At 66.9% G+C, this 23,803-nt stretch overlaps 2 protein-coding genes across 2 annotated transcripts in view; one reads left to right on the top strand and one right to left on the bottom strand.

Annotated features, from left to right (window-relative positions):
* DNAH17 (dynein axonemal heavy chain 17) overlaps nucleotides 1-14,279 on the top strand; it is a gene marked incomplete at both ends in the record, with an annotated part of 72,331 nt that extends 58,052 nt beyond the window's left edge. Inside the window, 16 exons of the mRNA XM_084237749.1 lie at nucleotides 1,238-1,442; nucleotides 1,625-1,789; nucleotides 1,894-2,034; nucleotides 2,167-2,337; nucleotides 3,504-3,626; nucleotides 4,415-4,608; nucleotides 6,031-6,179; nucleotides 6,770-6,897; nucleotides 7,415-7,642; nucleotides 8,028-8,219; nucleotides 11,106-11,285; nucleotides 11,575-11,757; nucleotides 12,443-12,625; nucleotides 12,734-12,877; nucleotides 13,024-13,249; nucleotides 14,032-14,279. Coding sequence (XP_084093875.1) covers nucleotides 1,238-1,442; nucleotides 1,625-1,789; nucleotides 1,894-2,034; nucleotides 2,167-2,337; nucleotides 3,504-3,626; nucleotides 4,415-4,608; nucleotides 6,031-6,179; nucleotides 6,770-6,897; nucleotides 7,415-7,642; nucleotides 8,028-8,219; nucleotides 11,106-11,285; nucleotides 11,575-11,757; nucleotides 12,443-12,625; nucleotides 12,734-12,877; nucleotides 13,024-13,249; nucleotides 14,032-14,279 — 2,860 coding nt within the window. The remainder of the gene's footprint in view (nucleotides 1-1,237; nucleotides 1,443-1,624; nucleotides 1,790-1,893; nucleotides 2,035-2,166; nucleotides 2,338-3,503; nucleotides 3,627-4,414; nucleotides 4,609-6,030; nucleotides 6,180-6,769; nucleotides 6,898-7,414; nucleotides 7,643-8,027; nucleotides 8,220-11,105; nucleotides 11,286-11,574; nucleotides 11,758-12,442; nucleotides 12,626-12,733; nucleotides 12,878-13,023; nucleotides 13,250-14,031) is intronic.
* Nucleotides 13,688-23,803, bottom strand: part of PGS1 (phosphatidylglycerophosphate synthase 1) — a gene marked incomplete at its 5' end in the record, with an annotated part of 32,538 nt that continues 22,422 nt past the window's right edge. Inside the window, 3 exons of the mRNA XM_084237750.1 lie at nucleotides 13,688-14,124; nucleotides 17,791-17,917; nucleotides 21,333-21,481. Coding sequence (XP_084093876.1) covers nucleotides 17,798-17,917; nucleotides 21,333-21,481 — 269 coding nt within the window. The 3' untranslated portion in view covers nucleotides 13,688-14,124; nucleotides 17,791-17,797. The remainder of the gene's footprint in view (nucleotides 14,125-17,790; nucleotides 17,918-21,332; nucleotides 21,482-23,803) is intronic.

The raw sequence follows: 23,803 nt of genomic DNA, 5'->3' as shown, positions 1-23,803 counted from the left end.
GGTGTAAGGTGGTATCTCAGTGTGGTTTTGATTTGCATTTCCGTCATTATCAGGGATATTGAACTTTTTTTCCGTATGCCTGTTGGCCATTTGCGTTTCCTCTTTGAAGAAATGTCTTTCAAGTTCTTCTGCCCATTTCTTGACTGGATTGTATATTTTGTTTTTGGTGAGTCATGTGAGTTCTTTGTATATGTTTGTGATCAGTCCCTTATCAATTGACTGGGGTGCAAAGATTTTTCCCCATCAGTGGGGTGTCACTCTGCTTTTGTTAATGTCTCTTTTGCTGTGCAGAAGCTTTTCAGTTTGATGTTGTCCCAGCTGTTTATGTTTTCCTTGACTTTCTTTGCTTTGGGTGATGAATCTTCAAAGATGTTACTGAGATGTATGTCTTGTAGTGTTTTACCTATATTTTCTTGAGACAAACCCTTTTAAAGTGATCTGTCGAGGGCCCGCAGCCCACTCACCACTTCTAACTAGTTCAAAGCGTTTCCATCTCCCCACAAGGAAACCCGCCGCCACCCACCCCCGCAAGCCTATAACCCCGTCTGCTACCTGTGGCTAAGCGGTGTGGACGCTGCTGTCGGTGGGGCAGGTCTGGCCAGGGGCTGCCTCCTGCCCTCCGTTGTGTTCCCAAGGTCCGTGCTGTCCTGGCAATTTTAGGGCCTGGCGCTTTCCGAGGACTGGGCAGTATTGGCTGCACGGACAGCCGTGTCCTGCCTGTCCATTCAATGGTTGAGGTGTCGAGCTGGTGTTTCTTTATAGTGTCGGAGAAATTAAATCAACTTTAATGGCTGGAACTGCCTGAGCTGCTGTGAGCCCCCTCCCTGTCGGGGCCACGCAGAGGCCGCACAGAGGTGGCAAGTGGGCTTGCAGGTGTCCCCGGCTCTGAGATGGGCCTGGTTGGAGACCCCTAAAAAGTGAGCTTGACAGGAAACAGCAGGGTAGAGGCCAAGGGCGGTCCCCCAGGGAGAGGCGCCCCGGTTCATGCTGCTGCTCTAGTGGGGATGTCAGTGCCTCTGAGGTGAGGGCCATGGGGCGTGGCAGGAAGAGCACCCGTACCCCCAAGGCTGCAGGTGGGCAGGACAGGCCATCAGCCTTGGAGACCCCGGCAGAGATGGGAACATCTGTCTCTTTGAAGTGCCGGGACCCCGAGGGCGCAGCCTCTCCGGCGCTCTGAGGGCGTCTGTGTGTGGCCATCGCTGGCCCCGGGAGCCTCACACTCACTCACCGCCCGCAGGTTCATCAAGATCGGGGACAAGGAGGTGGAGTACAACCCCAAGTTCCGCCTGATCCTGCACACCAAGTACTTCAACCCCCACTACAAGCCTGAGATGCAAGCCCAGTGCACCCTCATCAACTTCCTGGTCACCAGGGACGGGCTCGAGGACCAGCTCCTGGCGGCCGTGGTGGCCAAGGAGCGCCCAGACCTGGAGCAGCTGAAGGTGAGGCCGAGCCCCCCGGGGCCCACGGACCCCCAGCTGCTCAGCCAGACCCATCTCCTGCCGCGGCCGAGTCCTCGCCTTCCCCTTCTTGCCTCCCTCCTGCAGAGGCAGCGACCCATCCCACCAGCTGCTCGCCGAGCCGGGGCCAGAGGCCGCGACCCTCCTTTCTGCCCCTCCTGCAGGCCAACCTCACCAAGTCTCAAAATGAGTTCAAGATCGTTCTGAAGGAGCTGGAGGACTCGCTGCTGGCCCGCCTGTCTGCCGCCTCGGGGAACTTCCTGGGAGACACGGCGCTGGTGGAGAACCTGGAGACCACCAAGCACACGGCCAACGAGATTGGGGAGAAGGTGGGGCCCAGGCTGACTGCCCAGGCCGCCCAGGGCTTGGGGCACCTCTGCTCGCCGGGTCACCCTCCCGCTGCCGCGCTCAAGCCCCTGCGCTCTGTTTTCAGGTGAAAGAGGCAGAAATCACAGAAGCAAAAATCAACGAGGCAAGAGAGAGCTACCGGCCGGCCGCCGAGAGGGCGTCCCTGCTCTACTTCATCCTGAACGACCTCAACAAGATCAACCCCATCTACCAGTTCTCGCTCAAGGTGCGCTGGGCCTGGGGCTGGGCCGTGGGGGCACCGGGACACCCCCAGGGCGGCGGGCCAGGCTGCAGGAGGGGCGCGCCCGTACCCGGGGGTCCACCCTGGCAGCCTCCCCGAGCTGTGGCTGCTGCCCAGGCCTTCAACGTGGTGTTCGAGAAGGCCATCCAGCGGACGGCGCCCGCCGACGAGATCAAACAGCGGGTGATCAACCTGACGGACGAGATCACCTACTCGGTGTACATGTACACGGCCCGCGGGCTCTTCGAGCGAGACAAGCTCATCTTTCTGGCCCAGATGGCCTTTCAGGTAAAACCTGGGCCCGGCCCACTGGCGGCAACGGGCCCGCAACCGGGGAGGGGCTGGGAAGGCGGGTGGGGCCCCGGCCCAGACCCCGGAGATCCGAGCCTGCCTGGGGGTGAGGTCTGGGTGGCTGACGGGCCTGGCTGGGGAGCGGGGGCCGCGACCAGCTCCAGCTGGCAGTGCCCAGAGAAAGGCCCCGCGGCGCCAGCCCGCAGCGGCCCTGGTCAGCCCGCTTGGAGCCGAAGGGAGTTTAAGGAAACACAGCAACGAGGGAAGAATGTCCCTCCTGCGCTCTCCGTCCCACGACACGGGCAAGCCCCGTGACCTGCTGGTGCGGGTGATGCCAAGGCCTTCACGCAGAGCTGGGGTGTCCATGGGAACCCGGTTTTCGGCGCAGACTCAAACCTGGACAACTGCGTCACACGGAGTCTCTCCCCTGCCGACCCGGTCTCGGCTTGAGACGCACTCCGCCCCCTTAGACGGCTCCGGGTGCGGCTCTGTGGGGACCCCCTTCACTTTGCGGGGCCCAGCATGTCCACGGAACTTTTGGGTTGACACCCTCCTTCCTCTCCCCAAAGAGAGACGGAGTCCGACCCCGAGGGGCGGGGAGGGGAGTGGCGCAGGCGGCTGCGCAGCCCCTGGCAGGTGGGTGGGCCGCACCCCCGCAGTCCACCCGTCAGCCAACCTCCAGAAGCCACGTGGCGCCCGCGACCCACACACGTGCCCCTGGAAACCCGCCCTGGGCACCCACGCCCTGCCCACAGGTGCTCACGCTGGGGCGTCCACGGCCCAGGGGGCTGCCCTGTCCTCAGCGGAGGGGCCCCCTGAAGCGCGTCCACATGGTGGACTCGGCCCCAGGCAGGAAGGAAGCACCAAGCGTGACAACAGGGTGACCCCTGAAAGCACGACCAGTGGGGCTCTAGCACGCACGTTACCTGATGTGCGACCCCCCGTGGGGCGTCCAGGCAGATCCTGACCGTGACTGCCAGGGGCTGCTATCGGGGGAGGCGAGGCCTGGACGTGGGGTGGCCGCACATGGGAGTGGACGGACCTCTGTGCGTGGATCACCTTGCCGGGGCCAGCTCCTGCCTGGCCCGCGCAGGACAGTGGGTCTGGTGGGTGCGGGGCGTGAACCCTGCTCTGGGACAGGTCTGAGCACCTGCCTCCTGCAGGTCTTGTCCACGAAAAAGGAGCTGAACCCCATGGAGCTGGACTTCCTGCTGCGGTTCCCCTTCAAGGCGGGGCTAGTGTCCCCGGTGGACTTCCTGCAGCACCAGGGCTGGGGCGGCATCAAGGTGGGTGCGCGGTCCCCTGTGCTCCCTGCTGGGGCTGGGGACACTGGCAAGACGCTGCTGCCACTGGTATTCTGGAAACCAGGGGGCCCTGCAGGAGGCGGGACACTCAGGCATGTCCCCAAATGGGGTGCATGCCCTGCGCCCACAGGGAAGCCCTGTCCCGCTTTCCCATCCAATTACAACCCCAGGACCCTCACTTGGCAAAAGGCTGGGGGTGTCTAGGGTCTTTCCCCCACCCTTGTCCCCTAAAAAGTACAGAGTGAAAGACCACCCCTCGGGTGCCCAGACACCCACACTCAGGGCCCCAACGACCCCGTTTCCTTTTATGCAGAAGAACTGGGGTGCAGGCCAGAGGTGCGAGGGTGAGAGGATTCACCAGAGACAGAGCGGGGAGCAGAACAAGTGGATCCACTGAGATCCACAGCTGAGGGGAGCAGCGGGGAGACAGGAGAGGTCTGCTGTGCCCTGTGGGTCACTCCCTGGCCGGGGATTGAACTCGGGCCTCAGCATGGAGAGCCTGAGACTGACCCCCAGGCCACCAGCGGGGCCCGTGACCCTGGGTTTCAACATCTCCGTTCAAGATGACCCAAGAAGGTGGTCCCTGGAGAGGAGCCAGACCCCCCAGAGAAGCAGCCCCGCGTCCCCAGATAGACCCGCCACCCGGACCGGCCCCTGGTCTGCTGGGGCGCGGCCGCTGTGGTTGTGTTTTGGCCAGAGCTGGCTCCCTCCTCCCCCCCGGGGGCTGGGGCCTGGGCTCCGCAGGGTCATGGGTGCTGTGTGCCCCCCAGGCCCTCTCGGAGATGGACGAGTTCAAAAACCTGGACAGCGACATCGAGGGGTCGGCCAAGCGGTGGAAGAAGCTGGTGGAGTCGGAAGCCCCGGAGAAGGAGGTTTTCCCCAAGGAGTGGAAGAACAAGACGGCCCTGCAGAAGCTCTGCATGGTCCGGTGCATGCGGCCCGACCGCATGACCTACGCGGTCAAGTGAGCCCCCCGCCGGCCGCCCCCGCCCATGCTGGTGCCCGCCCACCCGCACCCGGCCCAGGGGAGGCCCGCGCCCCGGGCCAAAGCAGCCCTGCTTCCCCGGCACCGAGGGGCCATTGCGCCCCGCGCAGCCTCCACTCCTGGGCCTTGGCTGTCTGGGTCTCGGGGCCACCGACCCGATGTCCTGAGTGAGGACGGGGTGGGCCACGCAGGCAGAGTGCTTGTGGGGTCCGGCGGGGGGAACCGACAAAGCCGCTGGCTCCCCAGGACGCCCGCCCCAAGGGCTCCGGTGTATGGGGGTCTGTCCTCGAGCTTCGGCTCCTTGGCAAAGAACTGGTCTCATCCCCCCAACCACTTCCCTGGAGGACCAGAAACCCCTCCAGGCCTGGGAGAGCCATCCTGCCCCCCCACCCACCAGGCCTACCGGGTCCCAGAAGGGCCCAGGAACAGCTGTGGCTTCTGGGCGCAAGGAGCCTCCCCGGGAGACAGCCCCTCGGGAAGGAGGCCGACCTGGGCCAGGCTCAGGGGAGCCCTTGAGGGGAGCAGCGGGGAGACAGGAGAGGCCTGCTGCGCCGTGTGTGTCAGCTCCCTGGCCAGGGATAAATGTGCCCCACATTTGTCCCGGCAGCCCGGGCAGATTTCCCGCCACTGGCGGCAGCCCCGTCGGGGCAGCAGAAGCCTGACTCATACCTCGGGGGGTTCACAGACACCTTGGGAGTCTGTTTGGCTGTTTTTCTGGGGTGAAGAGGAACGGGGCCAGGAAGGGTGCGGGGCGGGGGCCGACCCCGGGGAGAGCGGGGCAGGAGCCAGGGCAGGAGCGGGGTCCAGGGCTAGGCCAAGGTGAGGGCCCCGCCCGCTGCAGCGGCACCTTCGGCGTCCAGCCCAGCCACCCAGAGGGCTCCTGAGACTCGCCTGGGTCAACGCTTGTGCAGCTCGGGTGACCTGAGAAAGGCACCTGCAGGGTGCGCGGGCCCCAGGGCGCTCTGCCTAGAGAGGCACCCCGCTCACCAGGAGCCTCAGGTCGTGCCCTGGAGCCAAGGCCAGCAGGGCCACCTTCCCGGGCAGTGGGGGCCGCAGGCGCAGCTTCCAAGGAAGGAACTCAGATCGGGGGTGGATAATATTCAGGGGGCTGGGCTGTGCCTTGGTGGTGACCAGCGCCCCCATACTCCTGGGGCCCGGCACAGTGTCCTCCAGTGCACGGGCCCGGGGAGGGGATGGGCCGGGAAACCAGCTCCCCGAAAACCAGCCGGGGGCCGCCCCGCCAGCTTCTGTGGCCGGGACGCCCCCGCGCACCGCCCCGCCGGACCCAGGATTCCGGGGCACGGATGTGTCCCCAGGGAGCGGCCTTTGGCCTGGTGCTGCCAGCGGCAGCGGCTCCCGCCCCGCCCCGGCCCAGCCCGGCTCACCCGCCCGTCTCCCCAGGAACTTCGTGGAGGAGAAGATGGGCAGCAAGTTCGTGGAGGGCCGGAGCGTGGAGTTCTCCAAGTCCTACGAGGAGAGCAGCCCCTCCACGCCCATCTTCTTCATCCTCTCCCCGGGCGTGGACCCCCTGAAGGACGTGGAGGCGCTGGGTGAGTGTGGCCAGCGGGGGCGTCCGGACACCCGGAAACGCGACTCGGCCCTACGTGGCCCCACGTGGCTGCGGGAACAGGCGGCCGCGGTCGCAGAGGCAGGAGAGGATGAGGTGGGGGGCGGGGAGAAGCGGCCCCCGGGCACCAACGGCACAAGCGAGGATGGGGTGATTGCATCGAATGTCATTAAATTCAATTTTTTTTAAAGATTTCTTTATGCACACAAGAGCTGGGGTGCAGGCCAGAGGTGTGGGAGGTGAGAGGACTCCCCAGAGACAGGGTGGGGAGCAGCACAGGCGGATCCACTGAAATCCACTGCGGAGGGGAGCAGCGGGGAGGCAGGAGGGGTCTGCCGCGCCCCGTGGGCTGCTCCCTGGCCGGGGATGGACTCAGGCTGCAGGGGCTGCTGATGGCTTCATAGTGCTGTGTCTTCAACCCCTGCGCCCCCAGGGAGGCCCTGATGTTAATTTTTTTAAAGCTGACTGGAATGTGCGTGTGCTCTGCCAGAATTAGGAAGCGAGGCTGTGGGGGGCCAGAGCCTCGGCCCTATCACCTGAGCGCCCCGACTCCCCCGTCTTCCTTTCCCACAGGGAAAAAACTGGACTTCACCATCGACAATGGGAAGCTCCACAACGTGTCCCTGGGGCAGGGGCAGGAGGTGGTGGCCGAGAACGCCCTGGACGAGGCCGCCAGCAAAGGGCACTGGGTCATCCTGCAGGTGCGGAGAGCCTGCGGCGGGCCCGGGGCCGTGTGGGCGTCTGGCAGCTCCCCAGGGGGAGCTACAGGCCAGGCACCCCACCTAAATGGCAAAAAGCCCTCCTCGCGCCTGGGGGAAGGGGTGTCTCCGTGTTTCCGTGAAACCCGGCACAAGCCCAGCCTCTCCCAGACCCCCGACTGCCCTGCCGGCCCCTCCAGGCCTGCCTGACTCCCAGACCCCACAGCAGGCACTGGTCCCGTCCCCAGGGCCTCGCCAGGCCCCACTGTGGGGACCTCAGCTTCCAGGCATTTGTTTTTGACCCAAACTTCTCAGCAGGGACTGAGACCATCATCTGGCTGGGGCCAGCAGAGGTGGAGGGACTCCAGGGGCTGGGGCCTTGGTGGCTGGGCTGACGCCGTCCACACGCTCAGCACCCAAGAGGTGGACGCGGGTGCTGTCGGGAGGGGCTGTCCCAGCCGGGACACCGCCCAGGGGCCTGTCCTGAGGGGCCGACGCTAAGCCCTGGTCTTGGCTGCAGAACATCCACCTGGTGGCCCGGTGGCTGAGCACGCTGGACAAGAAGGTGGAGCGGTACAGCAGCGGCAGCCACGAGGACTACCGCGTGTTCATGAGCGCCGAGCCCGCGCCCAGCCCCGAGTCCCACATCATCCCCCAGGGCATCCTGGAAAATGCCATCAAGATCACCAACGAGCCGCCCACGGGCATGCACGCCAACCTGCACAAGGCCCTGGACCTCTTCACGCAGGTGGGCAGCGCCGCCGGCCGCCCCCGGGTCCCGCAGGAGCTGAGAGCGGGGTCAGATCTGAGCCCCCAGGACCTGACGCGCACCTGCCCGCCCCACCCCGCCCACACACCCCCCGATGGCGAGGGTGCAGCCCCGGGAAGGAGCCCAGAGAGCCCCGTGTCGGGGCCACTTTACAGGGGGCAGTTTCAGTGACCCGGTGGCGGTGAAGTCGCATTTCTGAAACAAGGTCAAGGACGTGTTCTCAACCCAGCCTCTGCGGGGCGGGAGGCTCAAGCACCAGCTGGCCCGAGGGGGGCTTTACCCCGCTCCCAACCCCGCCTCACCCCCGGCCCCGCAGTGCGGGCGGTGGGGCTCTGCTGGATCTGCCTGGCCCCGGCCCCCGCAGGACACCCTGGAGATGTGCAGCAAGGAGATCGAGTTCAAGTGCATCCTCTTCGCCCTGTGCTACTTCCACGCCGTGGTGGCCGAGAGGCGCAAGTTCGGGGCGCAGGGCTGGAACAGGTCGTACCCCTTTAACAACGGGGACCTCACCATCTCCATCAATGTGCTCTACAACTACCTGGAGGCCAACCCCAAGGTGAGGGAGGCGGGGGGCTCGGCGCCGCCACGAGAGGCTCTTGTGCAAGAGCGTGGGCCAGCGGCACCCTGGGCCCGGCCACCACCTCCCGCACCGGCCCTTGTCTGCCGGGACGGCATCCGCGCCAGAGGCCTCTGTGCGCCTGCCAGGCTGCACCCGCACAGGGATGTCCCCTGAAATCCAGCACCCGGCGGCATGAGCCGGACCGGCCAGGGTGTGCAGAGCAGGACGGGGGGTGGAAAGAACCCTCCCTGGACAGACGGACGCTTCCTTCCGTTCCGCCTGAAAATCCAAGGGCCCAGGGCGTGTGAGCAGGCAGAGTGGGCAAGAGCCCGCACTCCAGAAACTGTCCAGCAGGGGGCGCCAGCAGCCCCCACAGTGGCCACGCGGCCATGTCCAAGGACTTGGCCACCCCATCCAGAACCTACTGGGCTCTCCCCAGGATTTTCCTCATGTAAAGCCTCCTCTGTGACCCCCAGGCAGAGGCAGAGGGCTGTCTGTGCACCCCTGTAATCCTTGGGGTCCTCTTTGCTCTCCCCCAAAATCAGTAGCAATGAGAACTCTGGTTCCTGGGAGAGCCAGGCCCAGCACCTCTACACAGAACGTGCGGGGCAAAGGCAGCGCTCGCCGGCCGGGGGCTGCTCGGGCCTGCCCTGGTGGGCCTGGTGGGGCCCCTCCTGGGTGCCCCCCCCATGGCAGTGGGAGACCCAGCGCCCGAGCTGCAGACATGGTCTGTGCCCCGCTCTGCCCTGCCCCACGGGGCAACTGCTCAGGGCCTGGGGTGCGGCCAAGCTCTGGAGCTTGGGGTCGAGCCAGGAGGCGAGGTGCGCACCTGGCCGGGAGGCTGGGGCGCTGGCCCGGGGAGCACCTCGTCTTCCACCCTCTTAACACCAGCCACACAGGTCAGGGCCGAGACCGCCCTCACCATGGGCAGCCCGAGAGGCCGACCCCTGAGGGCGCTGTGTCAAAGGCCCACCTTGCCCCTGGGCCCCCGCGCTGGCCTCCCGCAGCCCGACGGGGACGGAGGAGGAAGCCAACCTCCAGGCCCGCACCTGGAATGTCGTTTGTTTGCCTAGTTACCTGGAGAAACACCCGACCTCAGAGGACGGTCCGACAGCAGCGGGGCAGCTCCCCGCACCCCCTGCGGCGGCCACGAGGCTCCGGCCGGCTCCCTTCCAGGGACGGGGGTGTCCTGAGCGCAGGCGGGTGGGGCTGGGGGTCCGACTGGCGCCCCAAGCTTACCTTACAGCCATCACCCTCGTCCGGGCCCTGAGCAGGGGCACGAGGCTTCCATCACCGCGGTTTCGTCAGCGCTGTCTCGGGAGGCGGGAGGACAGGCTGCCGAGGCCTCTGCGGACCCTTCCTGGGCACTCGCCGCATGGCACGCACCGGAGCCAGGGCAGCAGGCCCCGCTGGGGGCCACCTGCTCCGCCGTCCCCCGGGCCGCTGGCCAGGCCACTGCCGTGAGGTCGTGTCCACATCCCACCTGGGGAGCAGGGGTCAGTGCTGCTCCCTCGCACGAAGACAAAAGTCAGGCCCCGAAACACAGGCCAACTTCTTGGGCACCCCGAGTGTGTGTCAGAGGGGCGCCCGGGACCCGCCGCCTGCGGCTGTGGGACACAGAGGGCTGGCTCCATGAGCCCCTGCCCCCGGAGGGACCGTCCCCAGGAAGCAAAACGCAGGAAAAGCAGCTGGGTACACCCGGTGTGGTACCCCTGGAGTGGGTACACCCGGAGCGGGTACACCTGAGTGGTACCCCCGGAGTGGTACACCCGGAGACGACCGCGCAGAGGAAGGCGCTTCAAGACAGGAGGGGCGGGCGGGAGCCTACGCTGAGCCTCAGGAGTGAGGGTCCTGAGCCTGCGCTCCGCCGAGTGATGGTCTCCGCGCACTTTAATTCACCCGCGTCCGGCACGGAGCGGCTGGGCAGGCCCCGTGGCTTCCCAGCTGCCCGCCGTGCCCGTGAGCCGCCCCCTCGGACAACACAGCGCACGCGGGACGGGAGGCCGGCCCCAGGGTCCTGCCCGGGCGGACGGCGGGCGCCTCAAAGCTTGGTGTCGAGGAGAGAACGTGAAACGCCTCCCGGGTGGCTTCCGAGCTGTCTGTCGGAGTGACCCTTCCGGGCTATTAAGTGCTGCTAGAAAACTGACAGTCACAGGTGGCTGCCGCTGCAGCTGTGCTGGACAGCAGCGGGGGGGGGGGGGGGGGGGCGCGCCTCGGGGGGTCCTCCAAGCGGGGGCCTGGGCGCTGTGACGTGGGGCCTGGAGGCTGCGGGGAGGAGCCTGCTCATGGAGGCGGCCTCAGAGGGGGCAGGTGGCCTCCCAGCGCTGGGCGGTGGGGGTTGGGGGCAGGTGGACGCCGTGGCCACCGAGGGTCTTTGCTCCTGCGTCCGGGCAGCCCAGCCTCGGGGGACTGCGTCCCATGGGGAGCCGGCGGGGCCCGGGCTAGAGCTGCGGGGACAGCGTTGCGGGCGAGGACGGGCTGAGCCCAGGTCACTCCCTGGGAGCAAAGAAGACCCCCCTGAACACCCTGCAGACCCTCTAGCTGGCCTTCGTGGCCGACGCAGAACTAAGCTGCTTTGGCTGACCGTGGACGGGGCGGAGGGGACGCGTGTGGCTGAGCACGGCGCCCAGGGGAGCAGCAGGCAGGGAGGGCGGTGGAGCTGGGGGTCCAGGAGGCGAGGGTGCAGCAGGGGCCGCCAACCCCTGCCCCCCGCCCCCGCGTCAGCAGTGCAGGGCCCCGTCACAGCGGCAACGGCTGCAGACCTGGGGCTGAGGAAGATGCAAGCGACTGGACATGAGGGACCCCCCAGTGGACCCCCTAAGCCTGACCGTGCGGTGACAGAAAGCGGCAGGACGCTCTGGTGACGCCTGCACCTGCCCCCAGGTGCCCTGGGATGACCTCCGCTACCTGTTCGGTGAGATCATGTACGGCGGCCACATCACCGACGACTGGGACCGGCGGCTCTGCAGGACCTACCTGGGGGAGTACATCCGGGCAGAGATGCTGGAGGGGGAGACCCTGCTGGCCCCCGGCTTCCTGATCCCCCCCAACTTGGACTACAAGGTGAGGAGGGCCCTTGGTCGGGATGGCCCACGGCAGCGCGGGGAGCTCAGCCCTCGGGGCAAAACAGCCAAGGCCAGTGGCTGCTCCCACCTCGGCACAGGGAGCGTCGGTGCCCGAGCAAGAAGCTGGGGACGCAGCCCCTGGAGAGAGAGCGTGGGAGCCGGCGTGGAGCTGGGGGGCGTCCCCAACAGAGCAGGGAAGCAGAGGGGTTTGTACCAAGGGCAGGACATGGGCAGAACATCCTGGTGAGGACGGCGTGCCCCACGGCAGCCCACCCGCCTGCTTTCAGGGTTACCACGAATACATCAACGAGAACCTGCCGCCCGAGAGTCCCTACCTGTATGGGCTGCACCCCAATGCCGAGATCGGCTTCCTTACAGTGACCTCGGAGAAGCTCTTCCGCACCGTCCTGGAGATGCAGCCCAAGGAGTCCGACTCGGGCGCCGGCACGGGCGTCTCCCGGGAGGAGAAGGCAGGTCCTCGGCGCCTGATCCCGGGAGGGCGGCACCACCCAGCCTGGGGCCCAGAGACCCCGAGGGCGCCCAGGCCCCTGACAGGCCCTCAGGGGCTGGAGAAGCAGGGGCGGCTGCGGGACAGGAGCAGGCTCGGCCGGCCTCCCCCTGCACCGCCAACGGTCACTTGGCCGCGGGCTGCGGCGCACGCCGCCCACCAGCACAGGGGGCAGCAGCCAGACTCCCAGGAGCGGATGCGGCTCCCGGGGTGGCGCAGATGCACCCCATGAGCTTCTAGGGAAGCTCGTGATCATGGGGCAGATAGGGCCCTGGGTAGCAGGAAGGGGCAGGGTGTCGGCGGGGGAGGACCGGATGCTGGCACCCCGCTGTCTCCAGTCTGGCTCCCAGGAGAGGCGCGTTCCTGCCCGGAAGGCCCTCGCTGCTGCTGCGCCCCAAGGCCTTCCCTTGCCTGACGGACAGTTGTGTGGGGGACGGTCCTGGGGACCGTGCCCATGGAGGGAGCCCGTGCATACGGGGAGGTCACAGACACCAGGCCAGGTGACCTGATGGCCCCTCACGGCTGCACCCGAGAGCCCGTTTCTCGGGCAGCGCCACCTCCCTCTGCCCCCGGGTCCAAGCGGTGGCCCGGGGGGAGGCAGGACGGGGGTGGCGTGCAGTGACGGGGGCTCCGGGGACCGATCCCAGGTGAAGGCCGTGCTGGACGAGATCCTGGACAAGATCCCGGAGGCCTTCAACATGGCCGAGATCATGGCGAAGGCCGCCGAGAAGACGCCCTTCGTGGTCGTGGCCTTCCAGGAGTGCGAGAGGATGAACATCCTCACCAGCGAGATGCGCCGCTCGCTGAAGGAGCTGAGCCTGGGGCTGAAGGTGAGGCCGCAGCACCCCCCGGCCCGGAGCCTGTCCACCGGCCCACTGAGGCTGGCGTGGCCGCGGCCCTCTGTGCGGGCGAGCAGCACGGCCGTGCGTGTCCCGTAGGGGGAGCTGACCATCACCACCGACATGGAGGACCTGTCTGCGGCTCTGTTCTACGACACCGTGCCCAGCACGTGGGAGGCCCGGGCCTATCCCTCCATGATGGGGCTGGCGGCCTGGTACGCTGACCTGCTGCTCCGCATCAGGGTGAGGCCAGCACCCCGCGGGGCGAGGGCAAAGACCCCACAGACCTGCCCTGAGCCCGCAGCCAGGGCTGGCAAAGGGAGCGGCCCCCGCGCCGAGGCCTCTGCCGGCCCGGCCTGTCCTCCCCCAGCCGCCCTCGTGCCTTCCAGGAGCTGGAGGCCTGGACGACAGACTTCGCCCTGCCCACCACCGTGTGGCTGGCCGGCTTCTTCAACCCCCAGTCCTTCCTCACCGCCATCATGCAGTCCACGGCCAGGAAGAACGAGTGGCCCCTGGACAAGATGTGTCTGTCTGTGGAAGTGACCAAGAAGAACCGGGAGGACATGACCGCACCCCCCCGAGAGGGCTCCTACGTGTACGGGCTCTTCATGGAAGGCAAGGAGCGCGCGCACGCAGGGCTCCCACACGCGGGCCTTCTGGCCGGGGGCGCTGGCTCTGACTGGGCGCTGTGTGTGCCAGCCCCGGGGGCTGGGGGCAGGGGCGCCCCGAGGGAGGGCTGAAGGGGCTCAGTCAGGAGGTGGGGGGGGGGACGACGGGCCGCCCCGCCCAGGCACAGGCACAGGCACAGGCACAGGCACAGGCACAGGCACAGGCACAGGCACAGCGTCTTCACGCCCGCAGCAGGGCCGGGACAGGAGTGCGTCTTGCAGATGGGGTTGCGAGTGTGGGGGCCCCTGCGCTAGTGCCCCCCACCTCCCGCCCGGGCACAGGCGTGCTCACCTGCGTCCTCCCCGCCGGGGCCGCCCCCCGCCGGCAGCAAGGCTCCCCAGTTCCCACAGCAGCAGACAAGCACGGCAGCGGCCGTTCTCCCCGTTTATTCCGGAACCAGACAGGAGTAGAAACATCATTCAACAGGGAGCGGAAACGGCAGCAGACAGGCCACAGCGCGGCACAGCGCGTGCGCAGGGACGGGCGCGGGGAGCAGACGGCCGGAGCCGGGCCGCTCCCTGGGGTCACGCGGCTGTCGCCCGGCGGGCCCGTCTCCAGCGCCGCGTCCAGCCTTCCCCCGAGCCGGGCCGCCCTGCCCCTGCCTGGATGCTGGGGCGCAGCCCAGCCGTGTCTGTGCGATGGGTGGGGCCCGGCTCCCGGAGGGGCCCCCAGCTGCCCCAGACAGGACCCAGCAGCGCCCGGGCCCCGCCTCAGCCGTGTCTCCGCAGGCGCTCGCTGGGACACGCAGACCGGGGTCATCAGTGAAGCGCGGCTGAAGGAGCTGACGCCGGTCATGCCCGTCATCTTCATCAAGGCCATTCCTGTGGACCGCATGGACACCAAGAACATCTATGAGTGCCCCGTGTACAAGACGCGCATCCGCGGCCCCACCTACGTCTGGACCTTTAACCTGAAGACCAAAGAGAAGGCCGCCAAGTGGATCCTGGCCGCCGTGGCCCTGCTCCTCCAGGTCTAGCCGCCCACGGCCGGCCCCCGCGCCCAGAGGGACCGTCTCGTGGCCACTACCCGTTCCTGCAGGACGCGTCCACCTCGTGCTCCGCTAACTCGTCCGGCGCTTCATAAGCAAAAGCAGAAGCACCTGGGCGCGGGGGGTGGGGGTGGGGTGGGTGTGGCTGGATAAAAACAATGAAGTCGCCCCATTGTCTGTCTGCTTTGCTTTGGGAAGGCAGCAGGTGAGACCCCGTTTCCCAGCAGCGAGGGCAAGCATCCCAGCAACCAAAAGCCCCCCCAAAATCCTGGCTTCCCAGAGGGTGGCTGGGTTCATTTTCCCACACCCAGCACGCAGAGGGGCAGGCCAATGGGCAGCAGGCCGCCACCACCGCCACTCGGTCCCCTAAAGCACTGCTCCCTTCGCTCCCCGACGAGAAAACCTTTCCCTCCGCCCACCCCAGAATTCTGAAGAACACACAGCCTATTCCAGAGATGCTGTGTCCCGTGGCGAGGTTTCCCCTCACCCCCACTTGGGGAACAGACACAGAGAACAAGGACCCGGGGGCTTCCTCGAACGAGGGTGTTGGAGGCCGCAGGTTGCCAGGACAGTGAGGCACCGTGTCCTCCGAGCCCCCCCGCCACACCAGGTGTTCTCATCCCTGCGCTCGAGGGGTCTGTTCCCGGGGCTAAGTCCCCCTGGGGGCCTGGGAGAGCCACCCAGGCGCGGAAGCTGCAGAGCCCAGCACCCACCAGCAGCAGGGGGAGGTCGCCCAGCGACCCTGCTGCCAACCAGCGGGCTCCTCCTCGGCCCGTGGGCAAGTGCCTGGTCTGCTGTCTCAGGTCTCTGAACCTGTCCAGGGAGGGGGGCCGAGGTCAACTACCCTCCCGGCCTGCGAGGAAGGCGGCCCAGGAAGCCACAGCCCACGCAGGCGGTGGCGGGGGCCACCCCAGGACAGACCTGGCTGAGACCTCGGCCCGGGGCGCCCCGTGCACGAGCAGGACGGCGTCAGCGACGGCCGGCCGGGGCCCGCCTGATGCCACAGCCGTGTTGGCTGGCGTGGCAGAGTGGAGGCGGGAGGAGAGGGGACCCTCTCTGTGACTGGAACATGGGCAGTTTGCAGGGCCAGGGGACCCCAGGGGAGCCCAAGGCTGGCACCCTTGATACTTTCAGGCTGAAGAAGAGAGGAGACGCAGCCTCGTCCTATGCGCAACCTAGTCCCGAGCTTTCCTGGAAACCTCCTCAGGAGGAGTCACGCAAACCTGTGAAAAGGAGGGCCCGGAGCCCTAATTTCAGGGCAGCCATCCCGGGCTGCTGGGTTGGGAAGAGGGAAAAGGAAAAACGTCCCTCAAATCCTCCCTCCTGGCCACCCGGCCGGCCCGCGGTGGGGCGGCAGCGAGGAGGGCAGGCTTCTGGCCAAGGAGCCCAACCGCAGGGCAAGCGCCCTGCTGGCCACGAGGGGTCACTGCAGCCCTGGAGTCCGCGCCGCGGGCCGCAGCCGCTCCTGGAGGACAGGAGGCTCCCGGCCTCCGCAGCGAGCGCGTCGGGGCGGACGGCCCATCGGAGGCTGTCCAGCGTGGCCTGCGGAGTCTGAAATGAAACAGTCACTGATTCCACATGGACATCTTGAGGGCAGCCGACAAAAGCACCTCCCAGCTTTCCAAGAGATGAGTCCCCCCAGGCCGCCCTGCGGCGACGGGGAAACAGCACGGACTCGCTGCTCTGCGGCCGGAACGCTGGGAGGCGGGGGCACCCCCAGGTCCAGCCCCTGACTGACGGGAGGCCGGGGCGCCACGGAGGGGGTCAGAGCAGCGGGGGCAGCACCTGCCCCGACGAGCATCGGGGCGCGCGGGCCAGGCCGCGGCCTGCTCGAGCCACCGCCCGTGTGCACGGGCCCCGCGGGACCTGCAGGAATGCAGCTCTGTTTACCGAAAGCCTCTCTCCAAACAGAAACCCGGTGCCCTGGCACATTCTTCTGGCTTCTCTGATCTAATTGTCCCACAGGACAACTTAATGACTAGTTTGCAGGCGGGCAGTGTTAACTGACGTGCCGGGCCCCAGGACGGCGCGGCCACAGCCTGACAGACTCCCGCCCCCGCGGAGCCCGCAGAGCCGCAGGCCGGGTGCAGATGTGCCTGGTGGAAGGCGGGCGCGAGGCCGCGGTGACTGGCCGTGAGACCCGGGACCCACGAAGGGCTGGTGGGAGCTGCCGCTCTGCCTTCGGGAGGCCCCAGTCTGCCCCTCCGTCGGCCGCCCTGCCCGGCCGTGTCTGTGCAAGGCTCAAGCGCCTCAGAGCAGGCGGATGGGCGCCGGCCCTCTGCGGACACGCGAGCGCGTGCTCTCAGGACACCCACTGTGGAAGGCCACACTGCGAAGGGCAACGAGGCACCCACAGATTCAGAGACCTCACCGACCAGGCACCCGGTCGGTCACAAAGCACGACCTGACACGGCCTGAAGTCCCAGAAACATCCAGAATGACAATAAAAGTAAAAAGGGTGAGTGTAAGGTGCCTGGAACCGTAACGGCCTCTGGGAGGCTGGCGACACTGAGGCGTCTCTGCGAGTGTTTTAGGAGGGAGGCCGCTGGGCGACGGGCAGCTCTGCGTGTCTGACTCTTCGGGGGCAGCGGCACACACAGGAACACGGGCCGTGAGCCCGCCTGGCGAGACCACTGCTAAGGGGCAGGAAGCAGATAATTCTTTGCTTGTTAGTATAGTTTTACTCTATTTATACATTATTGGAATAAAATTAAGATTAACTAAAATAATGAAAAGCTGAATGATGAAATAACTTGTCTGACAGATCTGTGGACCGGGATCCAGAGGACAGTGGGCAGCGAGCACCCCCTTCCCTTCACCCCTCCATGCTGGTCAACTCCACTCTCCCTTCCCCAGATGCCACAGGCCCAACCATTCCCGCCACCCACCCGGGGCAGCCAGACACATTCCCGCGTCCTGGGAAACAGAGCCCATCCGGGGCCATCCGGGGGCGAGGTCAGGGTTTCGAGGGATCTGGATCCCAAGGGCAACTCGGGAGGGACCCACCTCCACGGGTGGGGACAGCCGGGGGACTGGGTCAGGCTGACCTGCCGCCGCCGTGGGCCCAGCCTCTGCGCTGACTGCAGGGCCCAGCCTGCGTTACCAGCCGCCGCATGGAGAACACACGTCTCTGAGCGCGGGGCACAAGGACGGGGGACAGGCAGCAGCCGCAAGGTCTGCTCCACAGCAAGCCCCTCCTGGAGGCTGCAGCTGGTCAGGGCGCCAGCCAGGCCTGAAAGCGTCCGGTATCGTCGTCCCGCCCCCAGCTGCCTTGGAACCACTGAGCTTGAGGACGGCGGGGCAGCGCCCACCTCTCTGCCCTCAGCCCCTGGGTCTGCCCAGGGACAAGCAGGGCGCCCTCAGAGGCGCTGGGACCGGGGAGAAGCAGTGTCTGCCGGGAGGGGAACGGCTGCTGGGCATGGTTTTGGACCTGGTGCCCGTCACCCCCCAAGGAGGGCGAATGGCCCCTGCCTGTGAGGCGGGGCTGCGGGGTCAGCACCTGTCTGCTAGAAGAAGTTCTTGATCAGCGGGGTCACCATCTTCACCCACAGTTTCACCTGCCGACTCGGCTGCTCGAAGGTGGTGGCGGACACCACACCTGACCTCAGGTAGAGCTGCTCTTGCTCCTGAGGAAGAGGAAGACAGGGGTCGGGGTCCTCTCCAGCACCAGGGACCTGCTAGGAGGCCTTCCCTGGCCCGGCTGTGCCCTCCCCAGACACGCCCCGCCCTGCACCTATGCTCGGGCGGGGGAGCAGCGCGTGGGACGGGCAAAGTTTAAACGCGGCTGGCGAAGGCGCCGAGAAGTCAATTCTTGCAACAGGAGGCTTTTCCGAGGAAACACATGTACGACGTCACCGCCCTGGGCGGGAGAAGGCCTAGGCAACAGCGGCCCCACGCACCACGGGACAGAAGGATCAAACAGTCTCTCTCGAGGGCAGCGTGGCAAAGGCGAGCCTTTCGAAGCTCCACTTGCCGGGGTCACACCAAACAAACAGCCACGCGCTGAGGCGTTGAGCTGCGCGCCGGCCTCTTCCTCGGCCACGCCTGCAGCAGCAACCGGGAGCCACGACAGCCCGAAGTGCGCGGCCAGGTGACAGGCGGCCTCGCCACAAGGCCCCACGTGAGAGCAGAACCCGACCTGACCACAGGGACAGGGCAGAGCCCGGCGGGCAAGAGAAGCGGGTGGGCAGCGACATGGGGCCAGCCTGAGACCCACGGGGCCCGGCCACAGGCACGCGGGAAGGGGCAGGCAGGGCCGGGGCAGTTCCGGCGATGCCCACGTCTCACTCCCGCCACTGCCCCCGCGGGCTGCTTCCAGGTGCGCGCTGCCGACGCACGTCCTGGGCCGTGGGAGGAGCTCTGCGAGGACAAACCCGCTTCTCTTTTAAGAAACGTGCCGACAGGGCTGTGTCCCGGACCCCGGTCCTCGGCCCCAGCTGCGCCTGCTGGGGGTGCCTGGCCAAGCAGCCAGCTCCGGTCTCCCGGGGCTGCTTTGCCGAAGTCTCCACAGACCCAGCTCCTGCTTCATGTTTTCAGATGAACACGCAGCCAAGATTTCAATTAAATTACCAGAAACACTTAGGTTTCCTCACAGCCCCGCCGCGGGAGAGTAGGAAGTCAGCTGAGGGAGGGGCCGCTGCAGGGAGTCCTTTCTGGGGTCACGGTGGTGAACCACGCTCCCTGAACAGAACCAGGAAGCTTGCTGCTTTTATTGTGCGCGCTAAGTGGAGGGAGGGGCTTCGGATCGTGATAACAGTATCTCCCCACTCCCTGCGCCGGTGGGATAGGCCCAGGCCCTCCCTGCGCCCCGGGGACCCCAGAGGCGGCCTCTGGGAGCAGGGGCCCAGCCGTGGGGTTTTAGGGACTTTCAGGGCTGTGGCAAGGCTGTGTGGTGGGCAGTCCCGGGATGGAGGCTCAGGCCTCCCGGAGGGTGCCACAGCCCCAGGGGACGCGTATAGAGGTGGAATCATCTAGAAGCGCGTTTTTTTGCATTTCCAAGGCCAGACATCGATGCGCCTCCGGAGGTGGAAGGGCTGCGGCAGCATGGACTGCCCCCCACCTCATCCCACGATCAAAAGACCCTGGGATTCAGGTTTGGGAAGAAAAAGAAAATATGCCAAGCATGTCATTTGGGAAAGCAACTCTGACCGCAACTGCCAGCTCTTCTCAAGATGCAGGATGTGGGTTCAGACCCTTACTCGGGAAGTGGGGAGAGCAGCCAGCACCGGGGTCCTAGACACAGGCCTGGGGGACTAGCTGCCCACATCAGCCCAGATCCACAGAACCCTTGCCCTGGCTCCAGGCCACGGCCACCTAACAACTCCCCGCTCACAGGGGCAGGCCTTTCTCTGCAACCGAGACAGCGGCCCCACTGCACCCCCCGCTCCAAGGCCAGCTGACCCTCCCAGGCCCTCAGCTGCGGGGCCTCCCCAGGCCTTCACTGGAAGCCACTCCAGCAAGAAACCTGCGCGCGGCTGGGGTTCCCGCTGGCCACCCAGGGCATGACCGCCACCACTTCCTCTTGCCCCTGGTTGCAAGGCCTTCCCGGCACCCGGCCCCACTCATCACCGCCTAGATTCCCAGATCCAGGGGGCAAGGCAGTTTCCTCGTCCATCAACAAAGGCCTCAGCAATTTCGCAACAGCATTTCCCACACACTGGAGGATGAAGGCTGAACAAAGTCCACCGCTGGGGCGCCTGAGGGCCCACCTTCGGGGGCATCATCTGTGCCCTGCAGCTGGGGAGGCTGGCGCCCTCCTCAGAAGCTGGGCTGTGAAGGCAGCGAGTCAGGGGCCCAAAGCCTGGAGCACACGGACGCAAGGCTGCATCCCGAGCCAGCGGCACCGCCGCAAGGCAACCAAAGACCAAGATGTGCCGTGAAGGCACCGCCCCAGGCCCTGCTGCTCTCAACTTCAGAGCCAAAACCACCATTATGGGAGGGGAGCGAGGCCAGCACTGGGTCCCCCGCCCACTGGGTTCTCGTCACCCCACCTCTCTGGGCACAGCAGGGCTTCAGAGCCAATGGGAGCGCCGAGCCGGCCAGCAGTGTGAGGCAAGGCCCCGTGGGGGAGAAGGGCACCCCCCGACATGCATGGCCAAGCACAGCCCCACAGACACCCCGGAAGGCCTCTTCCAAGGAGCCGCCTGCGCCTGATGCCATGCCACAGCCGGTTAGGTCCACTTCTCTCAGGAAGAGGGCCTGCCTGTTCGCGCTGTCAGGAACAACTCTGAGCGGAGAACAGCAGAGAAACGCCAAGGCCCGCCACGTGCCCAGCCCAGCGGAGCCGCCTGCCAGGCCCCTGCCAGCAGAGGACCTGCTCGAGCAGTGGCCGGACCGCCCACCCGGGCTCTGCCAGCACAGAGCGCCTGGCTGGGCGCACCCTGGACCACCGTCACCGTCCCCTCAATCACAAAGCAGGCCACGCCGCGGGGGGTACTTCGTAAGAGAAGACAGACTCCGTGGCGAGTCCAGCAATGTGACTGAACACGTGGGCAAAAGGCAGAGACTGGGGCCGGGATGAGCAGCCCCGACAGACGGGCGCCCCAGAACTCTCCCCACACCGGGACTCGGCGTCTCCCCACCCTAGACCTGGCTTCCAGGACCCTTTCTGCCTCTGCTCCCCACCCTGTGCCACCCCAGGAAAGGTCCGGCCCCACGCCTTTCACTATAGGGCGCAGGTCCCGACCCCTGACCCCACCAGAGCTAGGCCACACTCCCAGGGGAGGTTGGGAACCACCGCTGCGCTCACATGGCACTGGGGAATGAGAGGCCCGGATGTGTGACTTGTGTCCAGCAGCCGCCCAGCGGGGAGGAAGGGCCGCACTGGACAGGGGCCGCAGCAGCAGAGACGCTGCTTTGAAAGGGTCCCGCCGGGGTCCTCACGAGACCAGCTATCCGGCCAGGGCAGACCGGCAGGGGTCCACTCCTTCCCCCAGCGGGAGAGGACGGCAGGAGACGGTCCTCGGGAGGCCTGGAGACAGGGGCCAGGCTGAGATCCAGCCACACCCCCTCACCCCACAAGACCCTGCGCGCCCAACCCACCTGGTGAAGCTGCTGCTGCAGGGCCCGGCTCTCCGTCACTATGGCGATCTGGGCCTCCAGGTCCCGGTGAACCGACCTGTACCCAAAATTAGGAGAGCCAATCAGCGTGAGACAGGGCAGGCTGCTCCCTGCCAGGTACAGCCAGAGGCCTGCAGGGAAAAGGAAACGTGCAGACAGGAGGTGAGCGCAGTGTCTGTGGAGGCGCCCGTGCCACAGTCACCCTAGAGAAGGGCAGCCCACCAAGGGCGAGGGGCGCCCTCCAGGAGAGGCCACGGCGCACCAGGGCAGAGCCAGGGCTGCATCCTGGAGCGCCAGCACCCCCACCCCCATGATCCCAGCCTCCCGGCATCCCTGGGTCTGGGGCAGATGCAGCTGGAGGGGCCTGGGGTTCCACAGAAGCCCAGGGATGCCCTGCCCAGGTTCTGTTCTCACCCCCCCCACCCAGGCTAAGGGACCCCCGGCTCCCTGAGCTGCCACAGACACGTCTGGGCTGACAGGCTGGACGTCGGCACTGGCCAGAGGCTACACGGTCCTCCCACGAGCCCCGGGGGAAGGGCAATGGCCGTGTGGCCGCAGCAGTGGGAGCAGCGCCCTCTGCACTAGGCGGCGGGCTGCGCTGCCCACAGGAGACAGCAGCACGGGCACACACACTCGCCCTCCACGTCCACCTCGAGATGCGCAGGCGGGCCTGCCTGGGCTCGGCACTCTCCCTCTGGCCGCCGACGCCGTGCGGGCTGCGCAGGGGCCTCGGGGCGGCCAAGAGCCCACGGAGAAGGCCACGAGGGGCCCCGTGAGCTCCTCTCCCCCAGAGAATACCGCTCCCCTTTTCGCAGAAAGAGCCAGCGGGCACGACAGTCACGGAAAGGCAGGACAGCCTGAGCAGCCATGGGGGCGGGCCCGGCCTCGGCCCGCCGGGGAACTGCCGTCTCTGCCCCTCGGCCCACCGCAGTGAAGGGCGCGGGTCCTCCCAGGGCCGGAAATGTCCCCTGAACAGGAGAGCCTCGCTTCACACACGCACGCGCACACACGCATGCACGCATTCCGTCCCCCATTCAGGGCCCTCCCCAGGCTCCACGGCCCGCCGGCTTTCACAGCCCAGCCCCCTCGGAGCTACTTCTCCCCAAGCCTCGCCTCCCAAGGACAGCTGCCCGACACTTCCTTCCTCCTCCCGGAGCCGGGCTCGGGTCTGCCCTCGCGCTGCCCTCCCTGGCCCCCAGCTCAGCCCAGAACACCCGGCCCGACGTGCCCGTCACAAGCAGCTGGCCTGCGCGGGGCTCCTGGCTCGGGCCCGCCCCACGCCCGCCGCCCCCGGGCCCCCCGGCCAAGCTGCCCCTTGCGGAGGGCCGGCAGACAGCACACGGCCAGCACACGCCAATCAACAACACGCAACGCGCACCAGCTCCGAAAATAGCAGGCCGTTTCCTAATTCTCACTCAGAGCAAGGACACTTCCAAGAACATCTTGGGTAAGCGATGACGGCGCTGTGGCCTGTTCCTGTAATGTCCTGCCCCCCCCGCCCCCCCGCAGGGGCCACCTCAGAGCTCCAGCTTGCCTGGGCACATGATTCCATCAGATGCACCACCCCGCTGGGCCGCAGCCCGCAGGTAGCCCTGTACCCCACCTTCTCCAGGGTGGGAGGAGGCCGGCCCCCTTCGCTGCCCTGCACTCTCTTCTCCCCGCCGAGGGAGCAAAACAGCCGGGGCCGTCTCCTGCGGTCACTGGCTCTGTCCACACCGCCCCTGGTTTCGGCCCCTGCCCATCACCCCACACGCCGGCAGCCGGGAGGGACACGCCACCAGCTGCGAGGCAGAAAGGCAAGCACCTCGGCGCCCCCCACAGGTTCTAACTCCGTCGGTGCCCCCAAGCGCACTCAGAGAGTGGGCAGGCGAGACGAGGCGTGGCATGATCCCCACCACTCCCGGGGGGACATCACCCTGACTGTCCACCTCAGGGGTCGGGCGAGGAAGACTGGAAGGGCCTGGTCCTTCCTGAGCACCGTGGCGGTCAGGGGCCAGCCCGGGGCCGTCCCCCAGGCGCTGCCGCTCCAGCCACCTTCACTCCTGACCCCAAAGGAGCCTGGCTTAGGCCCAGCTTCCCTAGATGCCACCAAGGGAAATGCTGCCATCCTGCGGGCCAGCCGATGCCTGGTCTCCAGCCTCGTGCAAGCCTAACGCTTCGCGGCACCCTCCCGAGGAGCAGTGTCCCCGGCCCCACCCTAGGGCATGCGAGACACACCTATTTCAGGTCTCATCTTTCTCCCCTGCCCCCCCATCCCCCGGCAGCCACCTTCCCGTCTGGCCCAGGTTGGGCTTCCGGCAAGCATTGGCGGCAGCACTTGAGGCAGGCGTGAGGCACCTGCTCACTTCCCTGACAGCCTCATTTGCCCAGCAACCTCCCTCTGAAGAGAGAGTGTGCCAGTGGGGACACCGCCCCCAGAGCGGGAGCCCCCAAGGCTGCAGGCAGTGCGTGCC

This window comes from Talpa europaea (assembly GCF_964194135.1).
Source record: "Talpa europaea genome assembly, chromosome: 7".
Lineage (NCBI taxonomy): Eukaryota > Metazoa > Chordata > Mammalia > Eulipotyphla > Talpidae > Talpa > Talpa europaea.
The sequence above is the reverse complement of the archived record's forward strand: the minus strand, read 5'-3'. Positions and strand labels throughout refer to the sequence as shown.